This window comes from Eumetopias jubatus, unplaced genomic scaffold, assembly GCF_037043125.1.
Source record: "Eumetopias jubatus isolate StellerSeaLion01/CBP00866 unplaced genomic scaffold, mEumJub1_p1.0 scaffold_16, whole genome shotgun sequence".
NCBI lineage: Eukaryota > Metazoa > Chordata > Mammalia > Carnivora > Otariidae > Eumetopias > Eumetopias jubatus.
Genome location: NW_028274822.1, coordinates 278863 through 302955, shown reverse-complemented (window position 1 = coordinate 302955; position 24093 = coordinate 278863). Strand labels below are relative to the sequence as shown.

The window sequence follows — 24093 nt, the reverse complement described above, 5'->3', positions numbered from 1 at the left end:
ATTCAAGAAATTAGTTTAATTTCTGACTTCACCAAACCAGATATTTGGATGTAGATTAGCTATTCTCGCCTCTTTTTGTGATTGTGAAGGATAAGCATACTTAAGGAAGAGACCTCCCAACTGATCTTTTTTCCCATAAGGCAAGCCAATGTCAGGCACCTCCCCTCCACTGTGAGAGAAAACTTATTCCACAGCCTAAGCCTGGGAGACCCCTGAACGCCCCTCCAGTGCACTCAGAATTAACAACGGTGTCAGATACAATTATATTTCAGGACCTGCTTCTGTTCAATCTTAGATTTGATTAAAGCCATTTTAGAAAAAGAAGCGACATGTCACCCTGAAGCGAGTGATCTCTGCCCCCAGTCAAAGGAAAAGGAGGGATCTTCAAAATGTGGGTTTTCAACTTGCGCCAAAGAAACAAATAAGCATCCATGACCCCTCCTTCCAAAGTAGCCTAGCCCGAGACAAACCTGGTGATGTGACAAATTCCTCTAGGAGGGGCTGACTTACCAGCTCACCTTTTAAAAGCCCCAGACAAGGGCAAAACTACCACACAGTGAAAATAAATCAAAGGTTGCCCGGGGCCTGGCACCGCTGGATGGAACACAAAGAACAGAGCAAACTTCTGGGCTCAGAAAATTCCTATCTCGGTTGTGATGGTGATGGCAAGGGGACGTTGCCAAAACTCATCAAAGTGTGCACTTACGATGGGCAATTTCATTTAATGTAAACCATACCTTAATAAGGTTGACTTAAAAATGAATTAGCAAAAAACATGGTTAGTCAGGGACCAAAAAGCCAAAAGGAGGAGCCAGAAGCAGAGCTGTGGACACCAACTGCCTGGATCCCTTGTCCCACCTCTGCACTCAGCTGCCCTCCTGAGCAACCTTCCTCACTATCTGTGCTGACAGAGGGTCTGGGACCCTTCAAGAAGAAAGGAAAGTTCCAGACCTCTTTGGTCTCAGAATGAGGCTATAATGGGGCGCCTGGGTGGCTCAGTCCATTAAGCGTCTGACTGAGCTCAGGTCTTGATCTCAGGGTTGTGAGATCAAGCCCCACATCAAGTTCTGCGCTGGGCCTGGAGACTGCTTAAGATTCTCCCTCCACCCCCCTCCTCTCCCTCCCTCTAAAAAAAAAAAAAAAAAAGAATGAGGTTATAACACATCATTTCATTTCCTCTAAAAATGCCCCCTCCCAAACATGCCTGGCTTTAGCAACTATTAAAATTAATTTCAACTTCCTTACCAGAATGCAAATGATAATAACAGGAAGCTGGGCTGGGAGTGGCAAGAAAAACCGTACACACACCAGAGAAGGCTGTGGGACGGCCTTCCCTGCACAGGGCTCCTGAGCAGTCTTTCCTGCCAGGCTCTGATGTCCCCTCCTAAGGGGCTCAGTGGTCAGCAGAGTGCCCTTCCTACAGCTCATCATTTTCTGTTACTCTTAATTACTTCTCCAGTCCCTGTTTTCTCTCTCCTGCTCCCATGCAAATTCTGAGGGCAGGGACCCAGTCCAAGGACCTTGCCCAGCACCCAGACGTCTGTGGAAAAATATCTGAGGATGTATGAGTGACACGAAATGAAGATTACAGGTAAGAGTCTCCACTCCAATCCCATTTTCCCTGGGAAATAATCTCAAGCGTTCACCAGCTCCTGCCGCCACCACCACCCCACTCCAAAACCCCAAAAAGAGAAAGCCATCTCTTTCTCTTTCTGGAAGCACCCCACAGAAAGCCCCCAACTTACCAGAAGAGGATCCGTAAAATATTAGCCACCAGGAGCACCAGACACACGTAGGTAGAGAAGCCCTCTGCATTCTGAGTCCTCCGGATGTCCCTGTACTGGGGGATATACGGCACCACCCCTCCGAAGACCATGGCCCCAGCTGCCCCCCAGGAAACCAGCTGGTGCAAGGGGACCAAAAGCCAATCCAAGCCTTCTGCTTCCATTTCGAACACCTGTGTCGCCCCGCCAGCCGACAGACGTCCACCTGGCCCAGGTCCCCTCTGCTCTCACGGGCTCCTGGAACGCGCGCTGACGGTCACCCCCACATTGCCGCTGCCGCCCGGTGCGACCCTCCACCATCGGAGCCTGAGCCTGGCGGGAGAGGAGAAGAGGTAAGAACTCCGCAGCAGGGGCCTCGCGGCACAGTGAGGGTCGCGCTCCCGGGACACCGCGGGGGTTCACGGCTAGGGCACGACCCGCCCCTCAGACACGGGCGCCCCAGGGAGCCCTCCGCGCGCGAAGCCGCACCCGCGGGAGAACAGAGGTGCGGGGCGCACGGCTGGGGACGCGGGAGGCGGGCCTGGGGCACGCTCATTCTGGGGGGGCGGGGGGCTCGGCCCGGGAGGGAGCACTTGGCCAGGATGGGGCGGAGCACGCTCAGTCCGGGGCGAGCATGCTCAGTCTGGGGAGAGCGCGCTCAGTACGAAGGGAGGTTGGCTGCTCCGGGGGTGGGACGCACGGCCGGGGGCTCCGAGGGGCTCGGTCCTGGGACCCGCCGCCCGCGCCGCATCCCGAGCCCCGAGCCCCGCGTTCCGTCCGCGTCCTCACGCGGCCTGCGGATCCGAGCGCCAACCCTTACCCGCCGCGCCCACGCCCGCGCCGGCCCCGCCCGGTCTGTCCTGCGTCCTTCGTCCGTCTGTCCGTCCCAGCGCCGTAGCCCCGCCTCTTTGTGACGTCACAATGCAGGAGCCCCGCCCACCCTGGCGGCGGACCGACCGGCGCTGGGTCCTAGAGCGCACCGTGAGCCCAGGGAGGGGTCAGGGGTTGGGGGCGCGGCGGCGACGTTGCTCCGCCCAAACGCCGGGCCCGGGTTAGCAAGTACCTGGCTGGCGAGGCTGCTCCTCCAGAGCCAGGGACCCACGTGGACGCGTCCGCACCTGTGCCGGGGCAAGAGGCCGTGTGGACGCGGCGCGCCCCGGAGAGCGGAGGACCCGGTCCTGTCTCTGGCGGAGGTCTGCGCGAGGCCCGGGGCTCCCCTCTTGTGGGGACTCCCTCTCGTGGGGACCCGGTCAGCGTCTGAGGCCAGCAGGTCGTGTCTGAGCGCCCCCAGGTGATCCTTCCACGGCTGCATATTCTGAGGAGTTGTGGGGGGGGTTCCCCATCCTGACGCAGGCTGAGCCCTGAGCAGCAGGTGTCAGAAGCTAACCTGGTCTCGGGTGAGGCGGAGGGGCGGCTCTTCTGGGGAACCAGGCCCAGGGGGTCACTTAGGGCGGCAGCCAGCACCACCGGCTCAGGGCGCGAGTTTATCAGACGCAGAGTTACTCCACTCTGTAACTTGCTAAGTGGTTCACGGCTTTATCTCAAGCACACAGTTCTGTGAGGTGAATCCATAGGGTGCCCACTGACAGATAAAGAAATAGGAATTCCAGAGTTCCCTGACAAAGGTGAGCCCCCAGGGGCCCTCGTGCAGGTGCTCTGGACATAGATGCTGGTGGGCTGGGTGTGCAGGAAGCCCACGGCCCAGGTGGGATGGGGGGGCAGTGAGGACCCTTGTGAGAAGCCAGCCAGCCCCGTGTGCCCAGCACCCTTACAGGTGGGACTCGGGGCAGAGGAGACCAACTGCAGGGCCCCAGGATTCTGTCTGCAGGGGAGCTCCCCTCAGGGTTCCCATCTCAACAAGGGCAGACCTAAAACACTCCAAAAAGGAAGGCCTGGCGGAGGAGAAAGGGTGGCCCTGGGGCCTCACACCTGGCTGGCCGGCTTCCCCACTCCCAGTGGTGGCCTGCCCTCCTGCTTCCTACCAGGTAGGTTTCATGAGAAATCATGGGAAGAGCTCCAACCTCACTGAGACTAACTCCCAGACAAGCCTGGTGTGATGAGCAGGGCCTCAATAAAACACAGGCCCATTCTCAATCCCCTCCAATCTCTGAGGCTGATGTAGGTATTTCTGAGTCATGGCTACTCAGAGTATCCCCAGGAAACAAGTATCAGGAATGGAACACAGACAAGGAAACCGTGGCAGGGCTAGGGGGAAAAAGTGGGTGTTCCTACTGAGCCACCTCTTCCCCGGAGCTCTAAAAACCCTAGAATGTTTCACTCTGTTCTGGAGGTTGGAGTAAGGCTATATAGGCATCCCTCCTGAATCCCACTGGAGCACCTGGAGTCACAGCTGCTCATCTGTTCATCCTGGCATGTGCGGGCAAATTGGTCACCAGCCCATAGCCACCTGCCATTCTGGATCCATCAGAGTGTATCAGATGAGCGTCCACACAGGACAGCATCTGCAGAGCCCAGCTAAGTGGATACAATCCTGCATTCTTGGTCCAGGATTTTAGCCCACAAAGGTCTCCAGTAAGGCGAGCTGATGACTGGAGAGTTACCTTGTAGTCCTTTTAAACACCAACTGTCTGGGATCAGAGTGCACTCGCTGGGCTAGAACCATCGGTCAGTCAAGCAGAAGAGAGGAAAGCTCATCTGAGATGCCTCCTGCATTCCCAAACAGAAGAAGCCAGCCACGCTGAACTAGGCCAGAGAATAGCCCCCAAATATATCACCCTAATCCCCAGGACCTGTGAATGTTACCTTATTAAAAAAAAAAAAAAAATGCAGGGCACCTGGCTGATTCAGATCACACACATACAGGGCTCTCAGTCTCCAGAAATACACACTTTTGCTTATGAACCTCCCCCTTTTCTTATATATTTAAATTGAGGCAAAATTCATACAACACACATTAAGCACTGTTAAAGTGAATAATTCGATGACATTTGGTACATTCACAATGCTATGCCAACTCCTTTCCTCTCTGGCTCCCAAACATTTCTTCACCCCAGAATAAAACCACACACCTCCCCTGCTCCCCTCCCTCCAGCCCCTGGAAGACACTGATCTACTCTCTGTTTTTAGGGATTTACCTATTCTGGATATATCCTATACATGGAGTCCTACAATGAGGGACCTTGTATATCTGGTTTCTTCCACTGGCCTCATGTTAACACTAAAATTTTAGGAAGCAGAGGGGCAGGACATTCATTCTCTGCCCAGTAGAAGCTCAGCTCCAGGCCTTTGGAGATCCTCCTTCCTACTGGCCTTCCTGGGTGGGCTACTTTTTAAAGGATAATTAATATGCTCCAGAAATGCTTCAGGCAACTTTATTTTTCTGTTTTTATTCACATTCCTTCAGATATTTTAAATCATGATCTTGCCCTGAGCAGTGACAAAACCACAGTTTTTACATTTGCAAAACCATACGGTAAAAGGAAAATAAATTATACTAAAGAGAATTTTTAAAAGATTTTATTTATTTCAGATAGAGCAAGAGAGACAGGGAACACAAGCAGGGGGAGTGGGAGAGGGAGAAACAAGCTTCCCGCTGAGCAGGGAGCCCGATGCGGGACTCGATCCCAGGACCCTGGGATCATGACCTGAGCTGAAGGCAGACACTTAACCAGCTGAGCCACCCAGGCCCCCCTAAAGAGAATTTTTTAAAGTTTATTTATTTTTTAGTAATCTATACACTCAATGAGGGGCTTGAACTCACAACCCTGAGATCGAGAGTCACGTGATCTTCCAAGGGCTACAGCCAGGCCCCCTAAGAATTTTTAACTATAAAGTGTATATTAACTGGCTACCAAGTCCCCAAGACTCTTTATTCTTATAGGTTTCTCTCCCTCCCACACACCTCACTGGGAACCTTTCCTGGGGTCCCCATGCTCTGACTGGAACCCCAGAGAGCTGGGCACTTGCCCTCAGTCCCCCAACCCACTGGATTGTTTCCTTAGCTTTTCCTCATTAAGATTTTGACTTGATAAATTGTTCACCTGAAAAAGAAGAAATTTCATGTTGTTTTCCTCAGGTTTTCGGTTTTGTTCCCAAGGCAACTGTGGGACACAGAGAGGAACCCACTGACAGGCTGGGAGGCACCTCGGGATGGCTTTGGGGAGGGGGCTGAAGACACCTTTGGCAGTGCACAGTATGGAATAAAAACCAGATAAAAGGCTGGTCAAGGTGAGAGATGGGGCAACCTTTACTGGGGACATTTGAAAGTATCTATTACAAGCTTTTCAAGGTGCTTGTGATGTGGGAAACAAAGGCAGAAAAAAATTGTTAAATTTCCTTACTACCTACAGCCCACTGACAAGTCCTTGAAACAGGCAGAGTGACATTCCTCCAGGGACTCAGCTGCCTCCGTGTTAATACTTTGCTAAGGGCGGGGCTCCTGGGCGGCTCGGTCGTTAAGCGTCTGCCTTCCACTCAGGTCATGGGCTCAGGTCATGGTCCCAGGGTCCTGGGATCGAGCCCCGCATCGGGCTCCCTGCTCCGTGGGAAGCCTGCTTCTCCCTCTCCCACTCCCCCTGCTTGTGTTCCCTCTCTCACAGTCTCTATCTCTGTCAAATAACAAAATAAAATCTTAAAAAAAAAAAAAAAACTTGGCTAAGGGCAAAAGGCAATCTTAGCTTAACATTATCCCAACACCCAGCGCCAGGATCCTGTGAGTCTACTTTAACATATGAAAATCCCTTTGGAAACTTCCTTTATCTCTAAACCCCCCAAGATACGTGTTGGCCGTCATCCCCCAAGCGTACGGCCCATCGATACACATCTGAAGGGTCTCATGACTCAGGTTTTATCAGACGTAATAAATGACCTTTTCCCAACAACAGCTAGCCCCTCAAGGTCCTGGAAACCTTGCTTCCCAAATTCCTTAGAGACTCGCACTCTCCCTAACCCTCCCAACCTGAAAGTACATCACGGGCCGCTCCCTATGACCACAGTGCTGCTCTTTCTGCCCACACAGCCTGTCCCCGGGCTGTAATAAAATCACCTTTTTACACCAAAGACATCTCAAGAAGTCTTTCTTGGCCATCAGCTTTGAACCCTAATGTCTTTCCAACATCATATGGTGCCCAACGTGGGGCTTTGAGTCCAGAGCCTCATCAGACTCTGAGCTTCGGTGCAAACTTGGTGAGCACTTTCTCTCCTCTTCCTTTACTCTCATTCCAGGGGCTCTTCAAGGAGTATGGTCTTACTGGAACACCTGCATGCCAATTGCTCGGGCTGCAATCCTCTAGCCTGTGGCTACTCTATGGGGAGGAGAAAGCCTGCCTTTTGGCTGGAAGTTGGTACCCTGGCCAGGATGGTAATAAGACCCAGAAACTTCATGCCCTGTCCTTATACAAAGTTGTCTGTCTTGGGCACGAGACAGCCACCTAAGTCACCAGGACAGCTGCCAATCTTAAGACTCCCGTGTGAGGTTTCCTCCTGATTGATCCACTGGGATCCCCTCCACAGCCCTGGTCTAGCCGCTTCTGGCCAAGGGACCTCCACTGGGAGCCGGCCGAAACCAGTACGTGATGGAATTAAAACCCAACTGGGGACCATTTCCTAGAGAAGTTGACTGTAAGGACTACATGTGTTGGAATGTCACTTAGATCATGATGGATTTCTATCTTTACTGTTTTCCGTCAATGTCTTCTACTGACTACTTAAATTACAACATTGGGTAATTTCCCCTTGTAAAAGTTTTCTATTGTTCTCCATGGTTTAAAAATGGCAGGTTCTTCGGGGCACCTGGGTGGCTCAGTTGGTTGATCGACTGCTTTCGGCTCAGGTCATGATCCTGGAGTCCCGGGATCGAGTCCCGCGTCGGGCTCCCTGCTCAGCGGGGAGTCTGTTTCTCCCTCTGACCCTCTTCCCTCTCATGCTCTCTGTCTCTCATTCTCTCTCTCAAATAAATAAATAAAATCTTTTAAAAAAAGGCAGGTTCTTCAAGGCAAGGTAAAATAAGGCATGACCTTCCCGGCACGACCTTCAAGGCACTGTATTTCAGTCCATACACTGGCACCCATCATCCTCTAGAATGTGAGGGGGTAGAGGGAGGACGGCAGTCCCCCCTCCTACAGGGGCCCTTATCACAGTGGTGGTCAGAGCAATTTTGTTCAGGGGACACCTCGGGTCGCTTTGAGGAACCTCTGACATATCCTGTATATGGTACGCCACCCGGGAATTGGTGGGGGAGGCGGGATTTTCTAGGTAATGGACCTTCTCTTTTCTTCAGCTCCTGAGGACTCTCCCTTGGGGTGCCTTTTAACCCACTAGAAGCAATTGGGATTACAAAACTTAGGAAAGGACTAAGCTCTGCATGGCCTCAATAGGATCTGTCAGTTAGATCTCCTGCAGGAAACAGGGCAAATGGACCTAGGGTACCTTCATTGCTCGTACCTAGGCCTTCATTGCTCTACACCAGGTCCCCGACCTAAAGGCCTCTTGCAGAATGTGTTTGCCCAAATGTGTCAGCTAGTAAACCCCCTCCTTACATATTGGATGATAATTATCTAAATAGGCCTCCTCCAAATAAACCCACGTTGCTGGAGGAAACACAGGTCCTCCCAGACAAAGGGGACGCTAACTCTCTCTGTTCCTTCTAATAGATGTGGGGGTTTCTAGCCTCACTCATTTCCCAGGTTAACGGCTGTAACTGGAGCCAAATGTGGTTAGTCTCCCTTGGGAGCGGTGCTTTAAGGAATATTCCCAAGCAGCTGCCCAAACTCCCTTTGTTTTGGGGAAATTCCCAGTCTTCTCTGGTGGACATGGACTGCCTAACCCCTCCCCCCTTGTTGGCGGGAAAACATGGCATCTGTGCCTCTGCTGGAGCTGAGGAGCTCTGGAACCCTTTCTCTGCCTCCGGCAGCACTTTGCCTCTTCTGGCTCCCCCTCCCCCTTCTGTCTCCACACCACCTTTTGGGTGCGGGCGGCATGACTGGCTTCTGTCCCATCCTCGGTGCCTCAGGCACCATGGCCCCTTCTCCCTTCGCTGTCAAGGAGCGAGAAGAGCACCCCCTGGACCTAACACCACCCACCCCAGATTTCCCCACCAGCGTCTCAGGTAAAAACTGACAATGGGGAGGATCCAGGTGGAGCGTAATTCGGTATTTGAACTAAGTTAAGTTTGTTGGTTTAATTAAGTTAGACATGTCCTTAAAGTTATCAGCACTAAACGTGAGACTTTTATTCCATCGAGGTTTGCTGAAGATGAGATAAGCTCGTGTTACCCCTGTTGCAATTTGTTAGCCAAAAGATGACCTAAAATGATGGTTAATCTTGTCTGTTTCAAAGTTTTCAGGGGTAATTGTTAAGATAGCTTTCAAAGTCTTTGGTAACCTGAAACTTAAAGTTTTGCTTGGATGATAAATGGGATTAAAGTCATTGGACATCTAGGTCTTTTTCAAATAGGATAAAGTGCTAAGTCATTGATTACTGGATGTAGGTTTGTGCTTTTGACTTCTATTGCAAAGAAGCTAAGAATACTTAGGTCTGTTGGTAAACATGCTTTGTGCTTAACCAGCTCATAAATTTGCCATCTAAAGAATTCTGGTGTAACAGTTCACCACTGGTTACTACTTAGTCTTCACTGGAGACTAAGGTTTCTAAGAGGGCAGAATTCTGCTAAACGTAATTAAGACTGATGGAAATAAGGGAAATAAGTCTGTATGTAGAAAAGTAGGAGATATGTAAGAAAGATATAAGGAATGGGAATGCATTTTTTGGTGAAGGTAAAAGAAGGCAATTTTGTCCTAAATGAGATGGTTGCTTGGAAAGAAATGGCTTGGGACAAACTCTGAATGCAAAGGAAAGTTGTAGGTTTGTAAAGGGAAATCCTTGGAAAGGAATTTCAGGCATAGTCAGGACGGACTAAGATTGAAATGAATGGATTTTAAAGTACATTGGTATAAGATTGAAAGTCTGCTTTCTCGGGGCGCCTGGGCGGCTCAGTTGGTTAAGCGACTGCCTTCGGCTCAGGTCATGATCCTGGAGTCCCGGGATCGAGTCCCGCATCAGGCTCCCTGCTCAGCGAGGGACCTGCTTCTCCCTCTGGCCCTCCCCCCTCTCATGTGCGCTCTCTCTCTCTCTCTCATTCTCACTCTCTCAAAATAAATCAATCTTTAAAAAAAAAAAAAGAAAGTCTGCTTTCCCTCTGTCAAAAAGACAAGTTTTCTTGAATTGTTGGTCTGCTCTTGATAAGAAAATGTAAACAAGTTGTTTTCTTTTTGCCTGCCCAGAAAAACCAGTTTCTGTGTTTTGCCTTTATCAGGTGTTTGACCATCCCTAATCCTATCTAGGCATGTGCTCTAAAACTTTCTAAGGTTTTAACAAACTTCTCCAAGATTTAAATCGTAAACAAAGAAAGTCTCATTGACTAATTAGGCTTGTTTGTTTGGTATGTTACATTCTGGTATAAGGAGATATTCTGGCTATGAAAGTGTTATGTGTCACAGAAATAACTGAGTTTCCTTGTCAATTGCATCATAATGAACTCTCAAATCAGATCATTAACAATGTCCATTTCTGAGTTTTTGTCATTTATAATTGTTCTTATTGTCTTGCAAAATGAATTTTATCTTCAAGAAGGTTCATATAAAGGACTTTTAGGGCAAAAATAGGTATTCAATATCTTTCAGATCAAAACTGAAATGAGTAAGAATTTCCAAAACTAACTAAAAGCTGCAAACTAAACAAGAATTAGTAACATGGGGGCGCCTGGGTGGCTCAGTCGTTAAGCGTCTGCCTTCCGCTCAGGTCATGATCCCAGGGTCCTGGGATCGAGCCCCGCATCCGGCTCCCTGCTCCGCAGGAAGCCTGCTTCTCCCTCTCCCACTCCCCCTGCTTGTGTTCCCTCTCTCCTGTCTCTCTGTGTCAAACAAATACATAAAATCTTAAAAAAAAAAAAAAAGTCTATCTCCCTCTTCTTCTGAGACACACAATTTAAAATAAATACCTTTAGGGAGCCTGGGTGGCTCAGTTCGTTAAGCGACTGCCTTCGGCTCAGGTCATGATCCTGGAGTCCCGGGATCGAGTCCCACATCGGGCTCCCTGCTCGGCAGGGAGTCTGCTTCTCCCTCTGATCCTACCCCCTCTCATGTGCTCTCTCTATCTCATTCTCTCTCTCAAATAAATAAATAAATAAAATATTTAAAAAAAAAAGAATTAGTAACATGGGACTAAATGAACTAAAAAGATGATTATAGTTTTGTGACTCTTGTTTGAAACATTGCTGGTTTTCTAATGTTTACTATTCCAGATTAAGGAAACTTTCACATAGGATATCTATGACTTACAGTAACATAACAAAGTATTTATTTGTGAACAAATTGAAGCATTTAACTTTTCTCTCCTGAAATTAAAAAGGTCTCAGCAAGTATTCTTTCTTCCATGGTAACCATAGTCATTTGCATAAGTTCAATAAGAATCTGTTCTCCTTTAACAGGACATCATTGGAAACATTGGCTATTTTACCAAGGCTTTGACTGGAATGTCATATTTGAGAGAGACATGTATAGACTCAGATATGACTAGACAGCTTTGAGGAACTGAGGTTGACTTTATGAAACCTGGAGCCATAACCCCTTGGAAATGTTGGCCTTACACCTTGCTTACAGAGTTCCCAGCAGCCTTACCAGGTGAGTAAAGAATGTCACTTCTTGGCAGGTGCACGAACCTCTGGATACTTTGAGGACCTCATGGAGAGGAATCCACCCACATCTACAGGTATTGCAGGCATGTGTGATGGCAAGTACTTGGCTTGGCTTCCGGCCTGGATAGACTACTAAGAGTTCAACCTAGAGGTTCCTTATAAAAGTTCCAGCAAAGCAGATTCTGAAAGATTTATATCATCAATCATTATTCTTGCTGAGCTTATTTAAATCATTAGGATAAGTTTGTTAAAATTGGACTTGTTTTTTGAATAAATTAGTCCTGATTTGGCTATCTCTGATTTAAATATGAGGGTTATTTTAGAGAGAAAAATTATGTTTCAGTAACACACCTTTGTGGATGTTAAATTTTAGATCTGATTGTCTTTACATGTTTGTTGTTTACCTAGGCTAGACAACTTGAGGTAAACTTAAGAGAAATTACCACAGTAGCTCATGTATAGACAATCTCCTTGCTTGTTATTCTGTGGGGATGATAACAGGACCCCATGGGCATATGATTATTTGAACAACTGGGAAATGGGATAGATTCCTCAACAATTGTATAATTCAGCTATCACCTTGACCAATTCTGTATGGCTGGGATTACAAAATTGCTCCTTAAAAGCCAGAGCATACCCCACTCTATGGGGTTAACTATGGGCTTGTGGAGATAATGGATGACCCCACTTTCTTTATGATTGGATTGGATGATGCACCTGGGGGTGCCCTTATCCCTTGACAAGTTTCTCCCACTTGGCAGTGATTCCTTGTAATTAGGATATTGTTAATGCCGGACCTCATAAAGAGGTCTTCTTGATGGTATTATCCCTTAGTCATATTTATCCTAGAAGCCACCTCTATTGAGGTCGAATTGCAAACAAAGGCTTTAGCTAAGCTTATAAGAGCTCTCCTGGTAAAAGGAGCCTCAAAGCTCACTCTGGGACAATCCCTGACAGTAATGACTTCACATCAGGTTCAGTGTCTTAGAGACCAAATGCCACCAATGGATGATGGAGGCTGACTTATTAAATACCAGGCTACACTTATAGATATGCCTGAAATAATACTTGAAACCTGTCAGAATTTAAACCCAGCTACCCTTATGCCTGGATCTGACCATTGTGCTTCTGTAGAGCATAACTATTTAGAGGTTATTGATCTTGTTTATTCTAGTCAATCAGATTTAAAAGATGCCCCTATTGAAAATACAGATGACAGTCAGTTTACTGATGGCAATAGTTTCATGGAAGAAGGAATAAGAAAAATTGATATTTATACTGATTCCAAATATGCTTCCCTAGTCCTACATGCTCACAGAGCAATTTGGAAGAAAAGTGGATTATTATCTGGGCACCTGGGTGGCTCAGTCATTAAGCGTCTGCCTTCAGCTCAGATCATGATCCCGGGGACGTGGGATCGAGTCCCCCATCAGGCTCCCAGCTCAGCAAGAAGCCTGCTTCTCCCTCTTCCACTCCCCCTGCTTCTCTCTCTCTCTCTCTCTCTCTCTCTCTCTCTCACTGTCTTCTCTCTGTCAAATAAAGAAAATCTTTTAAAAAGGGAGAGGGATTATTATCAAGCCATAACTCCCCAACCAAATAGGGGCCTGAAGTTATTATAACTCCTCTTAAGGCCTGAGGACGTAGCTGTAATTCACCTCAAAGGACATCAAAGGATATGACCTTAGAATCTAAAGGAAACAATTCAATAGACTATGCAGCCAAGAGGCAGTACAAAAGAGCAAATAAGTCTTTTACCAGACTTAACTCCAATAAAGTCCATAAGTCCAGCCTATTCAGACCGAGAAATGCACAGGAGTGGCTTGTTAATAATGAGGGGAAAATCTTTATACCCAAGAATAACCAATGGAAGGTAATACAGGCTTTACACTAGGCTACTGATTTGGGTAAAAAGGCCACTGAGGCGACAAAAGCTTTGCTAAGAGAAACTGTCCCTAGATTTGGACTCCCTTTGGTCCCTACAAAGTAACAATGGACTGTCCTTTATTACACATTCAAAAGATGGCCCTCCAAATCTGAACAGCCCTTGATATCTTTACTACAGTGAAAGGGGCCCAGATTTAGACGATTGTCTCCCAACGGGACCCAGTGGCTACGTGGCTCTAGCTTGTGTCCCACGGCTTTCCCTCAGGCTGGATAGGCCACCGTACCCTGGGTTTTGCCTGGATGCATAGACACATTATTAAAACCATTGCCAACCTAGCCAGCCTTCCAAACTTAAAACAATGGTGAACACATTCTGTGTCTCATTGGTATGACCAACTAACATCCATCTTTTTTTTTTCTAACATCCATCTTAATAAGTACACCGTCAAGGCCCTAAGTGATACCCAAAATAGCATTTCTCTACTAAATACTGAAGTAACACAAATGCTTAAAGCAGTTTTACAAAATAGAATGGCATGAGATGTTTTAACTGCTACACAAGGTGAAAATTTGTGCTATCATAAAAACACAATGCTATGCATATATATTCCAGATTACCACAAACTATTTCTGGGTTTCTGACATGAACACTCAAATTGGCGCTCTAAATAATCCCTCTCTTTCCTTTAATGATTGGTTAAACTCCTGGACTGGAGAAGGACTTTTGTCAACTACCAAAGGACTCTGAGTTGGGCTTCTTTTTCTTTTTGTTACACTAATCATGTTTTGCTCTTTTCTTCCATGCCTTTCCACCTGGTGTCGAGACTCCTTCACTCCGTAACTTCCATCCGACAGATAACCCTTTCCACGCAGGAGGATCCACACATGTCTCCCTTGGATTCAGCTGCCACTGCCTTTTGTAACTCCTATATCTATATAAGCCCCAACTGACCAGTGTTGACCCATAGGTAGGCACATCTCTATGCCCCTGTTCAGCAGGAAGAAGTTACAGAAAATGAGACCTTCCGACCTCAGCAAACTAAAGATTTAAGGGTCAAAATTGTTCAGGAAGGAATGATGTGGGAAACAAAGGCAGAAAAAAATTAATAAATTTCCTCACTACCTACAGCCCATTGACAAGTCCTTGAAACAGGCAGAGTGACCTTCCTCCAGGGACTCAGCTGCCTCCGTGTTAATACTTGGCTAAAGGCAAAAGGCAACCTTAGCCTAACATTATCCCAACACCCCCAGGATCCTATAAGTCTACTTTAACACGGAAAAATTCCTTTGGAAACCTCATTTATCTCTATCCCCCTCAAGATACATGTTGGCCGTCATCCCCCAAGCATATGGCCCACCGCTGTACATCTGAAGGGTCTCATGACTCAGGTTTTATCAGACGTAATAAATGACATTTTCCCAACAATAGCCAGACCCCTCAAGGTCCTGGAAACCTTGCTTCCAAAATTCCTTAGAGACTTACTCTAACCCTAACCCCCTCCCAACGTGAGAGTATATAATGGGCCACTCCTCCTGGCCCCGGTGCCGCTCTTTCTGCCCAGGGCTCCTGTCCCTCTGCTTTAATAAAACCACCTTTTTGCACCAAAAATGTCTCAAGAATTCTTTCTCGGCCACCGGCTTTGAACCCTAACGTTCTTTCCAACATCACTTGTAACCTTGGAGAGGCTCCTGGGAAGAGGGCAGAGAGCAGGGAGCACCAGGAATCTCTGCCCACCGGGCAATGACCACACGGCAGAATCTCTCTGATGGGACTATTTGGGGACTGCGGAGTCGGCTGAAGGCTTGCAGCTGTCCAGGAGAAGTAGTCAGTTTTGGTCTCTTCTAGCTCCCAGCACAGAGCAGCTACCCAGCCGTGCGGCAGGCAGCTGTGCACGTGTTTCTGGGGCAGCCTGCAGACGCCAGGTGGGCAAGAAGCACCCCGTCCTCCAAAGAGCAGGAGTCTAAGCTCTGACCACTGCCGGCTGCTTCTGATCACACAGGTGCAGACACAGAGCCTGACGGCCGTTGCTGTCGGCCCTCCAGCTCCAGTGACTCCAAGGGCATTGGAAGGGTGAGGGCCCCCTTGTCCCCCTTTTGCTTTTCACTTTTCCCCTTTTGGGAGCCACAGAGTGGGACATTCAAAAAGAGCTGCATACGTGGGAATTAGGAAGGGACCGCGCATGCCCAAGGAAAGGCTCAGAAAAGCCCTGAGAAGACATTCAGTTTACACCTCAGGCTGGTCCTCGGCACGGAGACAGCCCGCAACCATCAAAAGAACGATGACAACAAAACAGCAAACCCTGGGGAAGGGGGAGAATCTGATTTCCAGAGGTACCACATCATGAGATTCGAATGTTCGGTGGTCAGCCAAAAAATCACAAGGCACAGAAGGAAACGGGAGAGTCTGGCCCACTGAAAGGAAAAAGAGAACTCAACAGAATCTGTCCCTAAAAAAGACCTGAGGTCAGATCTACTAGTCAGACTTTAAAGCAACTGTCTTAAAGATGCTCAAAGAAGGGCACCTGGGTGGCTCAGTCAGTTCAACATCTGCCTTCGCTCAGGTCACGATCCTGGGGTCCTGGGATCGAGCCCCGTGTTGGGCTCCTTGCTCAGTGGGGGGTCTGCTTCTCCTCTCCCTCTGCCCCTCCCCATCACCACTCATTCTCTCTCAAATAAATAAAATCTTTTAAAAAAAAAGATGCTCAAAGAACTAGAGGAAGTAGTGGATAAAATCATGAATAAAAGTATGAACAAAATGGAAATATCGGTAACGAGGAAGAAAACCTAACAAGAAACCCAAGGGAAGTTCCGGAGCTGGAAGGGCAGCAACTGAGATGCAACATTCATCAGATAAACCAAAGGCAGATTTGAGCAGCCAGAAGAAAGAGTATTTCGAAAATCTAGTTTCAAAGTCTAGACAACTCATAGTGGCACGTTAGTTTGTATCCAAATTAGAGAAAATAAAGGTCTTTCTGCATGTGGGGAAGCCTCACCTCTGTCCCCCCTCTCCTGGTTTCCTCTGGCTTCCTCATTCCACAGCTTCTGCACTGACAAGCCTCCCGGGGCTCAGTGTGCAGCCAGATTTTATGGTCACTGTTTTAAAATTCACACGCAGCGCAGATGTCCCCGTGGCCCAGGAGGGTTGCTTCCAGGAGAGAGCGCTTATTGTAAAGGGGGCCAGAAGTGCAGAGTAAATAATTCGTGGATCAAAAAATAGTGGGTAATATTGCATTAAAACATGAAAAAATTATGAAAACTAAAATAATTATAAATATTCTTAAATTATGAAAACATTGCAACTATTTTAGAATAAAAAGAAGCAAAAAATTCTATACTCAAATCTGTGTACCCAAATATATACACCAAAAGAACCCTTCATTTCTTACAGATTTTTCATAAAGATCTTATTTATTTATTTATTTATTTATGATGGGGAGAGGCAGCGGGAGGGAGAATCCCAAGCAGACTCCCCGCTGAGCACAGAGCCCAATGCAGGGCTGGATCTCACGACCCTGAGATTGCGATCTGAGCTGAAACCAAGAGTCAAGCACTCAACTGACTGCGCCACACAGGTGCCCCTGAAGCTCGCAAAATGTACTTTTAAAAAAATTGTGGTAAAATACATATAATGTCAAATGTTGCTATTTTAACCATTTTTAAGTGTTCCGTTCATTAGCAGTAAGACATTCACACCGCTGTGCAGCCATCACCACCATCTGTCCCCAGAACTTTGTCATCTTCCCAAACTGAAACTCCACTCCCGGTAAACATCAGCCCCCATTTCTCCCTCTCCCCAGCCCCTGGCACCTGCCACCCTGCTTTCTGTCATTATGAATGTGAATACTCTGTGTGCTTCATAGGAGGGGAATGCTTCAGTGTCGATCCCTGCGAAGATGGCTCCTTTCACGGAGCATAGTGCCCTCCAGGTTCACCCACGTTGCAGCCTATGTCAGAATTTCCTTCCTTTTTAGGGCTGCATAACATTCCTGTGTGTGTATCACATTTTATTTATCCACTCATCCATCCGTGGACACGTGGGCTGCTTCCGTGTTCCGGCTGTTGCAAATAATACTGCTATGAACATGGGTGTACAAATACCTTTTCAAGTCCCTGTTTTCACTTTCTGGGGTGTATGCCCAGAGGTGGAATTGCTGATTAATATGGTGATTCTATTTTTAATTTTTTGAGGACCTGCTGTACCACCCTCCACATGCTGCACCATTGTAAGTTCTCACCAGCAACACACGAGAGTTCCAATTTCTCCACATCCTCATCGACACGTTTCTGGGGTTTTGATAATAGCCATCATAATGAACGTGAAATTTGCCTCCCTGTGGTTCGGATTCGCATTTCCCTCTGGCCAGTGATGTAGGGCATCTTTTCATGCGCACATGATCTTTGGAGAGATGTCTGCTCAAGTCCTTTGCCCATTTTTATCAGGTTGTTTGTTGTTCAGTTTTAGGAACTCTCTAAATATTCTGGTATCAACTCCTCATCTGATACATGACTTGCAAATATTCCCATTCTGCAGGTGGCCTTTTCATTCTGCTGATGTGCCCTTTGATGGATGTCCTCAGTGGGACGCCCTGCTCCCGGCCCTGTGCTGCGATCTCAAACAACTCCGTGAGGTTGACATGGGTCCCAATCTTTGCCTTGCATGGGTTATTGTGGAGCTGAACGAAGGTGGAAATAATAAATATTAGCCCCTCTTCCAGAAAGTATTTGGGTATTCCCCTTTCTATGACGCTTCTCCTATCCTAGGTCAGCAGACGCAGCTTTGTCTCCCAGTTGCGTCCTGCTGGGAATTTGTAGTATTTGCGACACCCCCCCCACAAAACTAAGCCTTCCTTTTCCTCTCCCCGAAAGTCCCAGCATCGTGGAGCCTGCTCCGACCCTGGCCCAACACTACCACACATCACGGGTGCACAGAGGTATTACACGATGTGCTTGTCGAAATGCAGATTCCTGGGCTCAGGAAGGGCACCAAACGACTTGGATGCTATGGCTTGAGAACCACAGAGGATGCTGTTTAACTGCCCAGACCCTGAACAGCCCACCTCCAGTGACTTCTGCCTCCATTCCAGGCCACCCGCCCCCCGGCCAGCTCCACTTCTAGAATCTTCCTATCCACCCTATGGATTCTCTCTCCTGGTGACTGCATGAACCCTCACCCCACACAATTTCTCACCATCCCCAACTCAGTGAGGAGACTGGTTCCGAGGCCCTTCCTTCTTAGGCCTCAGACTCTGATGGGAGTTTCTCAGGCTCTACCTCCTGAAGGGGGCTTCTGGGCCACCTCTATCAGATCCACCTGGAGAGAACCTGTGACCTGCCCCTGGGCCTCCAGCCACTCTCTGGGCAGGGGGCCCCTGTCTTTGTTTCCCCAGGGGCTGCCGGGCACACGGATGCTAACTGCCTTGGTCAGGCGGTCCTGGAAGCTTGAACTGAATGATCAGTTAAGGCCTGGCTGGGCAGACTCACAGACAGGCTCCTTGGGGAAGAGAAGCACATGCAGGTGAGAGACAAGAGCCTCTGCTCTTCTGCATTTCCAGTTTCAGGCTCCCGTGAGCCAGGCCAAGCTCCCTGCCTGCTGAATACTGTCTGTAGTTAAAAACAAGGGAGGTATAGTCACTGTGGGGTATGAGAGTGCACAGGAACACGGACCTTTAGCTAGGACCAGGTATTAGTATCGAGTGCTCCACCAGAACACGCTCCCCAGGATGTTCACAAGGTCTGCCTTGCCCCAGCCTAAGACAGCCAGCATAGGCTGTCAGAAATGCCCAGCACCTTGCAGCCAGCCCTGTGTGGAGGGGTGTCCAGGAGGCTGTTTGCCTGCAGGAGGGAACCTGCCCTTGCAGAGGAGGAGCTTCCCGTCTTCGAGAATGCCAGGCTGGCCCCTCCGGCCTAGCAGGTTTTCGTTGGGTCCTCAGGGGCTGAGAGAGAACACAGATCACCCTGCATGAGGCCTCTTCCTTCTGCAGGTGGCTCCCCACCTCTGCCTCCTTCAGAGAGAAACCAGAAGCCGTCTGACCAGATTCCTCACCCAGGGCTTAGCCCATGACCCTCCCCGCCTAACCCCCTCTTCCCCGGAGTAGCCCAGACAGAATGTCCCCCTCCCATCTCCCACACACCAGTGTTCACACTGCACTTCTTTCCTTCTCAGCCCCTCTCAGAGGGAAGATGCTTAAAAAGACATGAAAAGTGGCCATGCTTTTAAAAAGCTATTACTTCGGGGTGCCTGGGTGGCTCAGTTGGTTAGGCGACTGCCTTCGGCTCAGGTTGTGGTCCTGGAGTCCCGGAATTGAGTCCCGGGATCAAGTCCTGCATCGGGCTTCCTGCTCAGCAGGGATTCTGCTTCTCCCTCTGACCCTCCCCCTTCTCATGTGCTCTCTCTCTCTCAAATAAATAAATAAAAGCTTTAAAAAAATTAAATAAAAAGCTATTACTTTAGGGCGCCTGGGTGGCTCGGATGGTTGGGCGTCTGCCTTCGGCTCAGGTCATGATCCCAGGGTCCTGGGATCGAGTCCCGCATTGGGCTCCCTGCTCCTTGGGAGCCTGCTTCTCCCTCTGCTTCTCTCTCTCTCTCTCTCTCCCACCCCACCCTCGTCTCTCATGAATAAATAAAATAAAAAATCTTTTTAAAAAAAGCTATTACTTTAACAGCTTTATTGAGATAATTCACATACCATAAAATCCAGCCATTTAGCATATACAATTCAATGAGTTGTAGTTGCTTCCGAGGGTTGTGCACCCACCACCATAATCTAATTTTAGACTATTTTTTGCCCCCCCAAAGAAACCCCTTAACTACTGAGCAGTGTCTCCCATGCCCCTACTCTTCAGCCCTCAGCAACCACCAGTCTGCTTTCTCCCTTAGATTCACCAATTGTGGACATTTCTTAGAACTGGAATCCTACAATGCATGGCCTTTCGTGACTGGGTCCTGCCACTCAGCATGAAGTTCCCAAGCTTCATCCATGTTGTAGCGCCTCAGTGCTTTCCCCCTTCTCAGAGCTGAGCAATATTCCACTGCATGGATGGACCACATTTTGCTTGTCCATTCGTCGTCTTTTGGTGGATATTTGGGCTGTTTCCACCTTTTTTTTTAAGATTTTATTTTTTTAAATAACTTGTTTTTTTTAACATTTTATTTTATTTTTTTTAAATAACTTGGGTTTTTTTAAGATTTTATTTATTTGACAAGGAGAGAGAGACAGTGAGAGAGGGAACACAAGCAGGGTGAGAAGCAGAGGGAGAAACAGGCTTCCTGCTGTGCAGGGAGCCCGATGTGGGGCTCATCCCAGGACCCTGGGATCACAACCTGAGCCGAAGGCAGATGCTCAGTGCACTGAACGTGGGCTTGAATTCACAACCCCAAGGTCAAGAGTCCCATGCTCCCCCGACTGAGCCAGCCAGGAGCCTATTTCCACTTTTTAACCACTGTTGATAACGCTGTTGTGAACGTTTGTGTGACATATATGTTGCCCTTCCTCTTGTGTATATATCTAGAGGTAGAATTCAGGTTATATGGTAACTTTATGTTTAACTCTGCAGAACAGCCAGTCTCCACACTGGCTGTATCCCACCAGCAACCTGTAAGAGCTCGAATTTTGCCACACCCTTGCCAACAACTGTCCTTGTCTGTGTCTTGATTCTAGGCTTCATGGTGGGCGTACAGTGGGATCTCACTGGGGCTTGACGGGCCTTCTCCTGATGATTGACGACATTGGGCATCTTTGCACGCATGCTCGTGTTTCACACACACATTCAACAACCCAGGTATCCACCTGTTGTTGCCTGGCCGGGCCCCTGGGACAGGGGGGTGACCCAGACAGTACCTGCTAAAATCAGGGCCCAGGGGGGTCACCCATGAAGTGACCCACGAGCCACAATCCAGACAAGCCTTAAGGGCACTGGAAGGAGGGACTGGGTCACTAGATCTTCCTTCCAGATGGTCAATCAAATCGGAATAGGGATACCAGTGCTGACGGTGTGTCAGGCTCGGTCATGTTTTAGTTTTAAGGTTGACCACAGAAATGGCAGAGATGTAAAGAGATGGCCGTCCCCTGGAGGGGGAATTGTGGCCCAGGACGGGCATGCACCCTTGGGCTGTGTGTGGGCTACAGCTGAGTTACACCCGGGCGTGTCCACAATCTCCTTAGAGAGATTGACAACACACATAAAAACCCAGGAACGTAAGGACAGAAGGGGGGATGGTGGGTGCCAGGGGCCGGGGAGGGGGAGTTCACGAGTAAGGGGTGCAGAGTTTCAGTTTGGGAAGGTGAAGGGATTCTGCAGGTGAGCTGTGGGGACCCCCGCACAGCAGTTTGACGTGAATGTGCTCACTGCCGCTGCACCATATACCTAGTCAGACCTGGTTAAGATGGTAAATTTTATATTGTGTATATTTTACCAAAAGAAGAAGAAGAAGATGAGCTCACTCTGCCTACCTCTTCTTTCATCTCTGATGCAATGAAAACAAAGCAAACCAGTCTTGTGCAGGGTGAGCTGCCCAACAGGACCAGCTACCTTGTCCCTGCACAGGGTCGCCCCTCCCTCCCCGGGAAAAGTGACCATCACGCCTGGAGGAGCCACCCTCACCTCCCCGAGCCACTTCCCCGGGCCTTCTCCCCGGACCTGCCTGTGGGTTTTGTTTGCCTGTCCGCGGCACCGGCAGCCGCGCCCTGTCCCGGAATTCACTTCTGGGGACCTAAGCTGCTGCGCTCTTTCCCACATCGAGGCTCCTCCAATATTCCCCTCTGCAGCCTGAGCATCTCGGCGACAGGCCGCCGAAGCAGCCCTGCCGCCGCTGCCGGGACCTGTCCGGGTGCAGTGCAGCTGACCCCCGGGGGCCACCGGGCGCACCCGGAACCACCCGGCCCACTGGGACCACCCGGGCCCACGGGACCCACCAGGAACCACCGGGCCTACCCGGAACCACCCAGGCCCACGGGGCCCACCAGGCCCACCGGCAACCACCCGGCCCACCCGGCACCACCCGGCCCCCTGGGACCACCCGGGCCCACGGGACCCATCGGGCCCACCGGGAACCACCCGACCACCCGGCCCGCCGGGACCATCTGGACCACCTGGACCACTGGGCCCACGGGACTGCCCGGAACCACCCGGCCCACTGGGACCCATTCGCCATGGACGCGCGGGGACCCAAAGCCCCCGGCGGGGATGCGCTGCGCGACGCGGTGAGTGGGGTCCCCTCCCTCCGCTCCTCCGCGTCCCTCCGCATCTGGCACAGCCTCGGGGACTGAGGGCGGGTCGGCCGTGGGCGTGGCTAGGGAACTCGGGCAGTCCCCCCGCCCCCCGCAAGCCCTTCGCGCCCCCACCCCTTCCGGCTTCCTATTTGCCGCAAGAGCTCTCGCCTGAGACGCCGACGCTGCGACTCAGGAGCCACATCGAAAGGCTGGTTCGTTTGTCTTCTTGAAAAGAATTTGTTAGATGTTGTACATACTGGAGTCTACATATTCCTGACAACCGTTGAAAAAACAGAAGAAACCCCCTCTGAAGGGAAACCGCTACTGATTGAAGGCGCCGCAGCCTCTTCATCTGTAAAAGCAGATTCTAGATTGATCCCCGCCTCTGCTTCCTCATCTCTACAGTGGAGATAATACACGGGTGTGAGCAGGGAGTTGTAGACATGGTACGAGGAAAGCAACATAGAGATATGGTTTGTGATCAGTAGCAATACTGGTATTTCTCTAAGGTCTGTTACACAGCATCTGCAATCCCCACCCCCGCTACTAAGTAGCCCACAGTGGAGGGTGGAGGGCAGGTACAATGCCCGCGGGCAGGTGCTCTGGATGCTGGGTCAGCGCCCCTCAGGAATTCTCAAAGGGACCCAAAGTTTTAAGGCATTCTCCTGTGTTATCTCCTGGACATTTGGTAGTTTTAGTGCTGACAGTTCGGTGTATGATCATTTTGAATTAATTTTTGTGTACGGTGTGAGGTAAGGGTCAGGCCTGTGTTTGGCTATCTCATTGTTCCAGGACTATTTTGAAGAGATTTTCCTTACCCTTTGAATTGAAAGGCCTTGGCACCTTGTCGAAAATCTAACTAACTAAATAAGGATGATTCTATTCCATGATGCTAAAATGCCCTACATCAAGAGTAAATATTAAAAAAATAAAAGGAAGGCGATACATCTAATTTAATTAAATTTGAGACATCAAGAGACCCAAAAAAAGTAAATATTACATTCAGTTGTCCTATGGTTTATTTTTTCAGGCAGAAAATCTATTTCAGGAACTTCAAGAACATTTTCAAGCTCTGACTGCAACGTTAAACCTCAGAAATATCCTTTTCTATCTTATAACAAATACTGTGATGCTTTTGAACTCTAAAATTATCCTGGAATACCTTTTTGTCTGCTACTAGTGGATAATTGTTGACCTAGGATTTCCTGGTGTTTACATTTGTGCCCTTCCATGGTGCCCTGATGTAGTCATTAGCATTCACAGGTACTTACTTTGTGCGTGGACAGCAATAGAGGGCATTTTGTATGACAATGATAAAATGCAAGGACACAATGCACAACACTACCCAGTGGGGCATTTCCACCAAGCCCTAAATAAATCTGGGTAGTCTGCTGAATAACATTTATACTCTACCAAGCAATCTGAAACTTGCAAACATAATACAGAACGTCTTCAACTATAAGTGGCTCTCCCGACCTTTGTTTTCTTTTACAACTTTAGCCTCTCACCATTTTGTTAAGACGTGACTTCAAACAGAATTAGAGTAGAAAGTTTGTTTCCACTTCAAGCAAAGCCAGATAATGGT

At 48.9% G+C, this 24093-nt stretch overlaps 2 protein-coding genes across 15 annotated transcripts in view; one reads left to right on the top strand and one right to left on the bottom strand.

The window, feature by feature from the left end:
• SLC66A2 (solute carrier family 66 member 2) overlaps nt 1-2664 on the bottom strand; it is a 55623-nt gene extending 52959 nt beyond the window's left edge. For 6 of the 7 annotated variants that reach the window (XM_088019693.1, XM_088019696.1, XM_088019695.1 and 3 more), the window contains exons 1-2: nt 2584-2664; nt 1746-2096 (exon numbers count right to left, since the gene is read on the bottom strand). In XM_088019693.1, the coding sequence (XP_087875819.1) occupies nt 1746-1948 (203 nt within the window). In that variant the 5' untranslated portion in view covers nt 1949-2096; nt 2584-2664. Of the gene's footprint in view, nt 1-1745; nt 2097-2252; nt 2557-2583 lie in introns of those variants that run through there. The other variant, XM_088019694.1, reaches the window with a different exon arrangement.
• Nucleotides 1310-23605, top strand: LOC114202591 (uncharacterized). 8 transcript variants are annotated; one of them, XM_088019700.1, is made up of 7 exons: nt 11346-11489; nt 17831-17927; nt 18647-18814; nt 20958-21078; nt 22065-22499; nt 22743-22954; nt 23539-23605. In XM_088019700.1, exons 1-6 carry the CDS (start codon nt 11462-11464, stop codon nt 22920-22922), a joined length of 1029 nt encoding a protein of 342 aa, XP_087875826.1. In that variant the 5' UTR covers nt 11346-11461; the 3' UTR covers nt 22923-22954; nt 23539-23605. The 8 variants fall into 8 exon arrangements, 1 of the variants encoding a protein (XP_087875826.1); XR_015767022.1 differs by lacking the exons at nt 20958-21078; nt 22065-22499; nt 22743-22954; nt 23539-23605 and adding exons at nt 1310-1591; nt 1975-2116; nt 19281-19691 and having other exon boundaries at nt 6948-11489; nt 18166-18814; XR_015767023.1 differs by lacking the exons at nt 18647-18814; nt 20958-21078; nt 22065-22499; nt 22743-22954; nt 23539-23605 and adding exons at nt 1310-1591; nt 1975-2116; nt 17488-17739 and having other exon boundaries at nt 6948-11489; nt 17831-18017.
• The last annotated feature ends 488 nt before the right edge of the window (nt 23606-24093 follow it).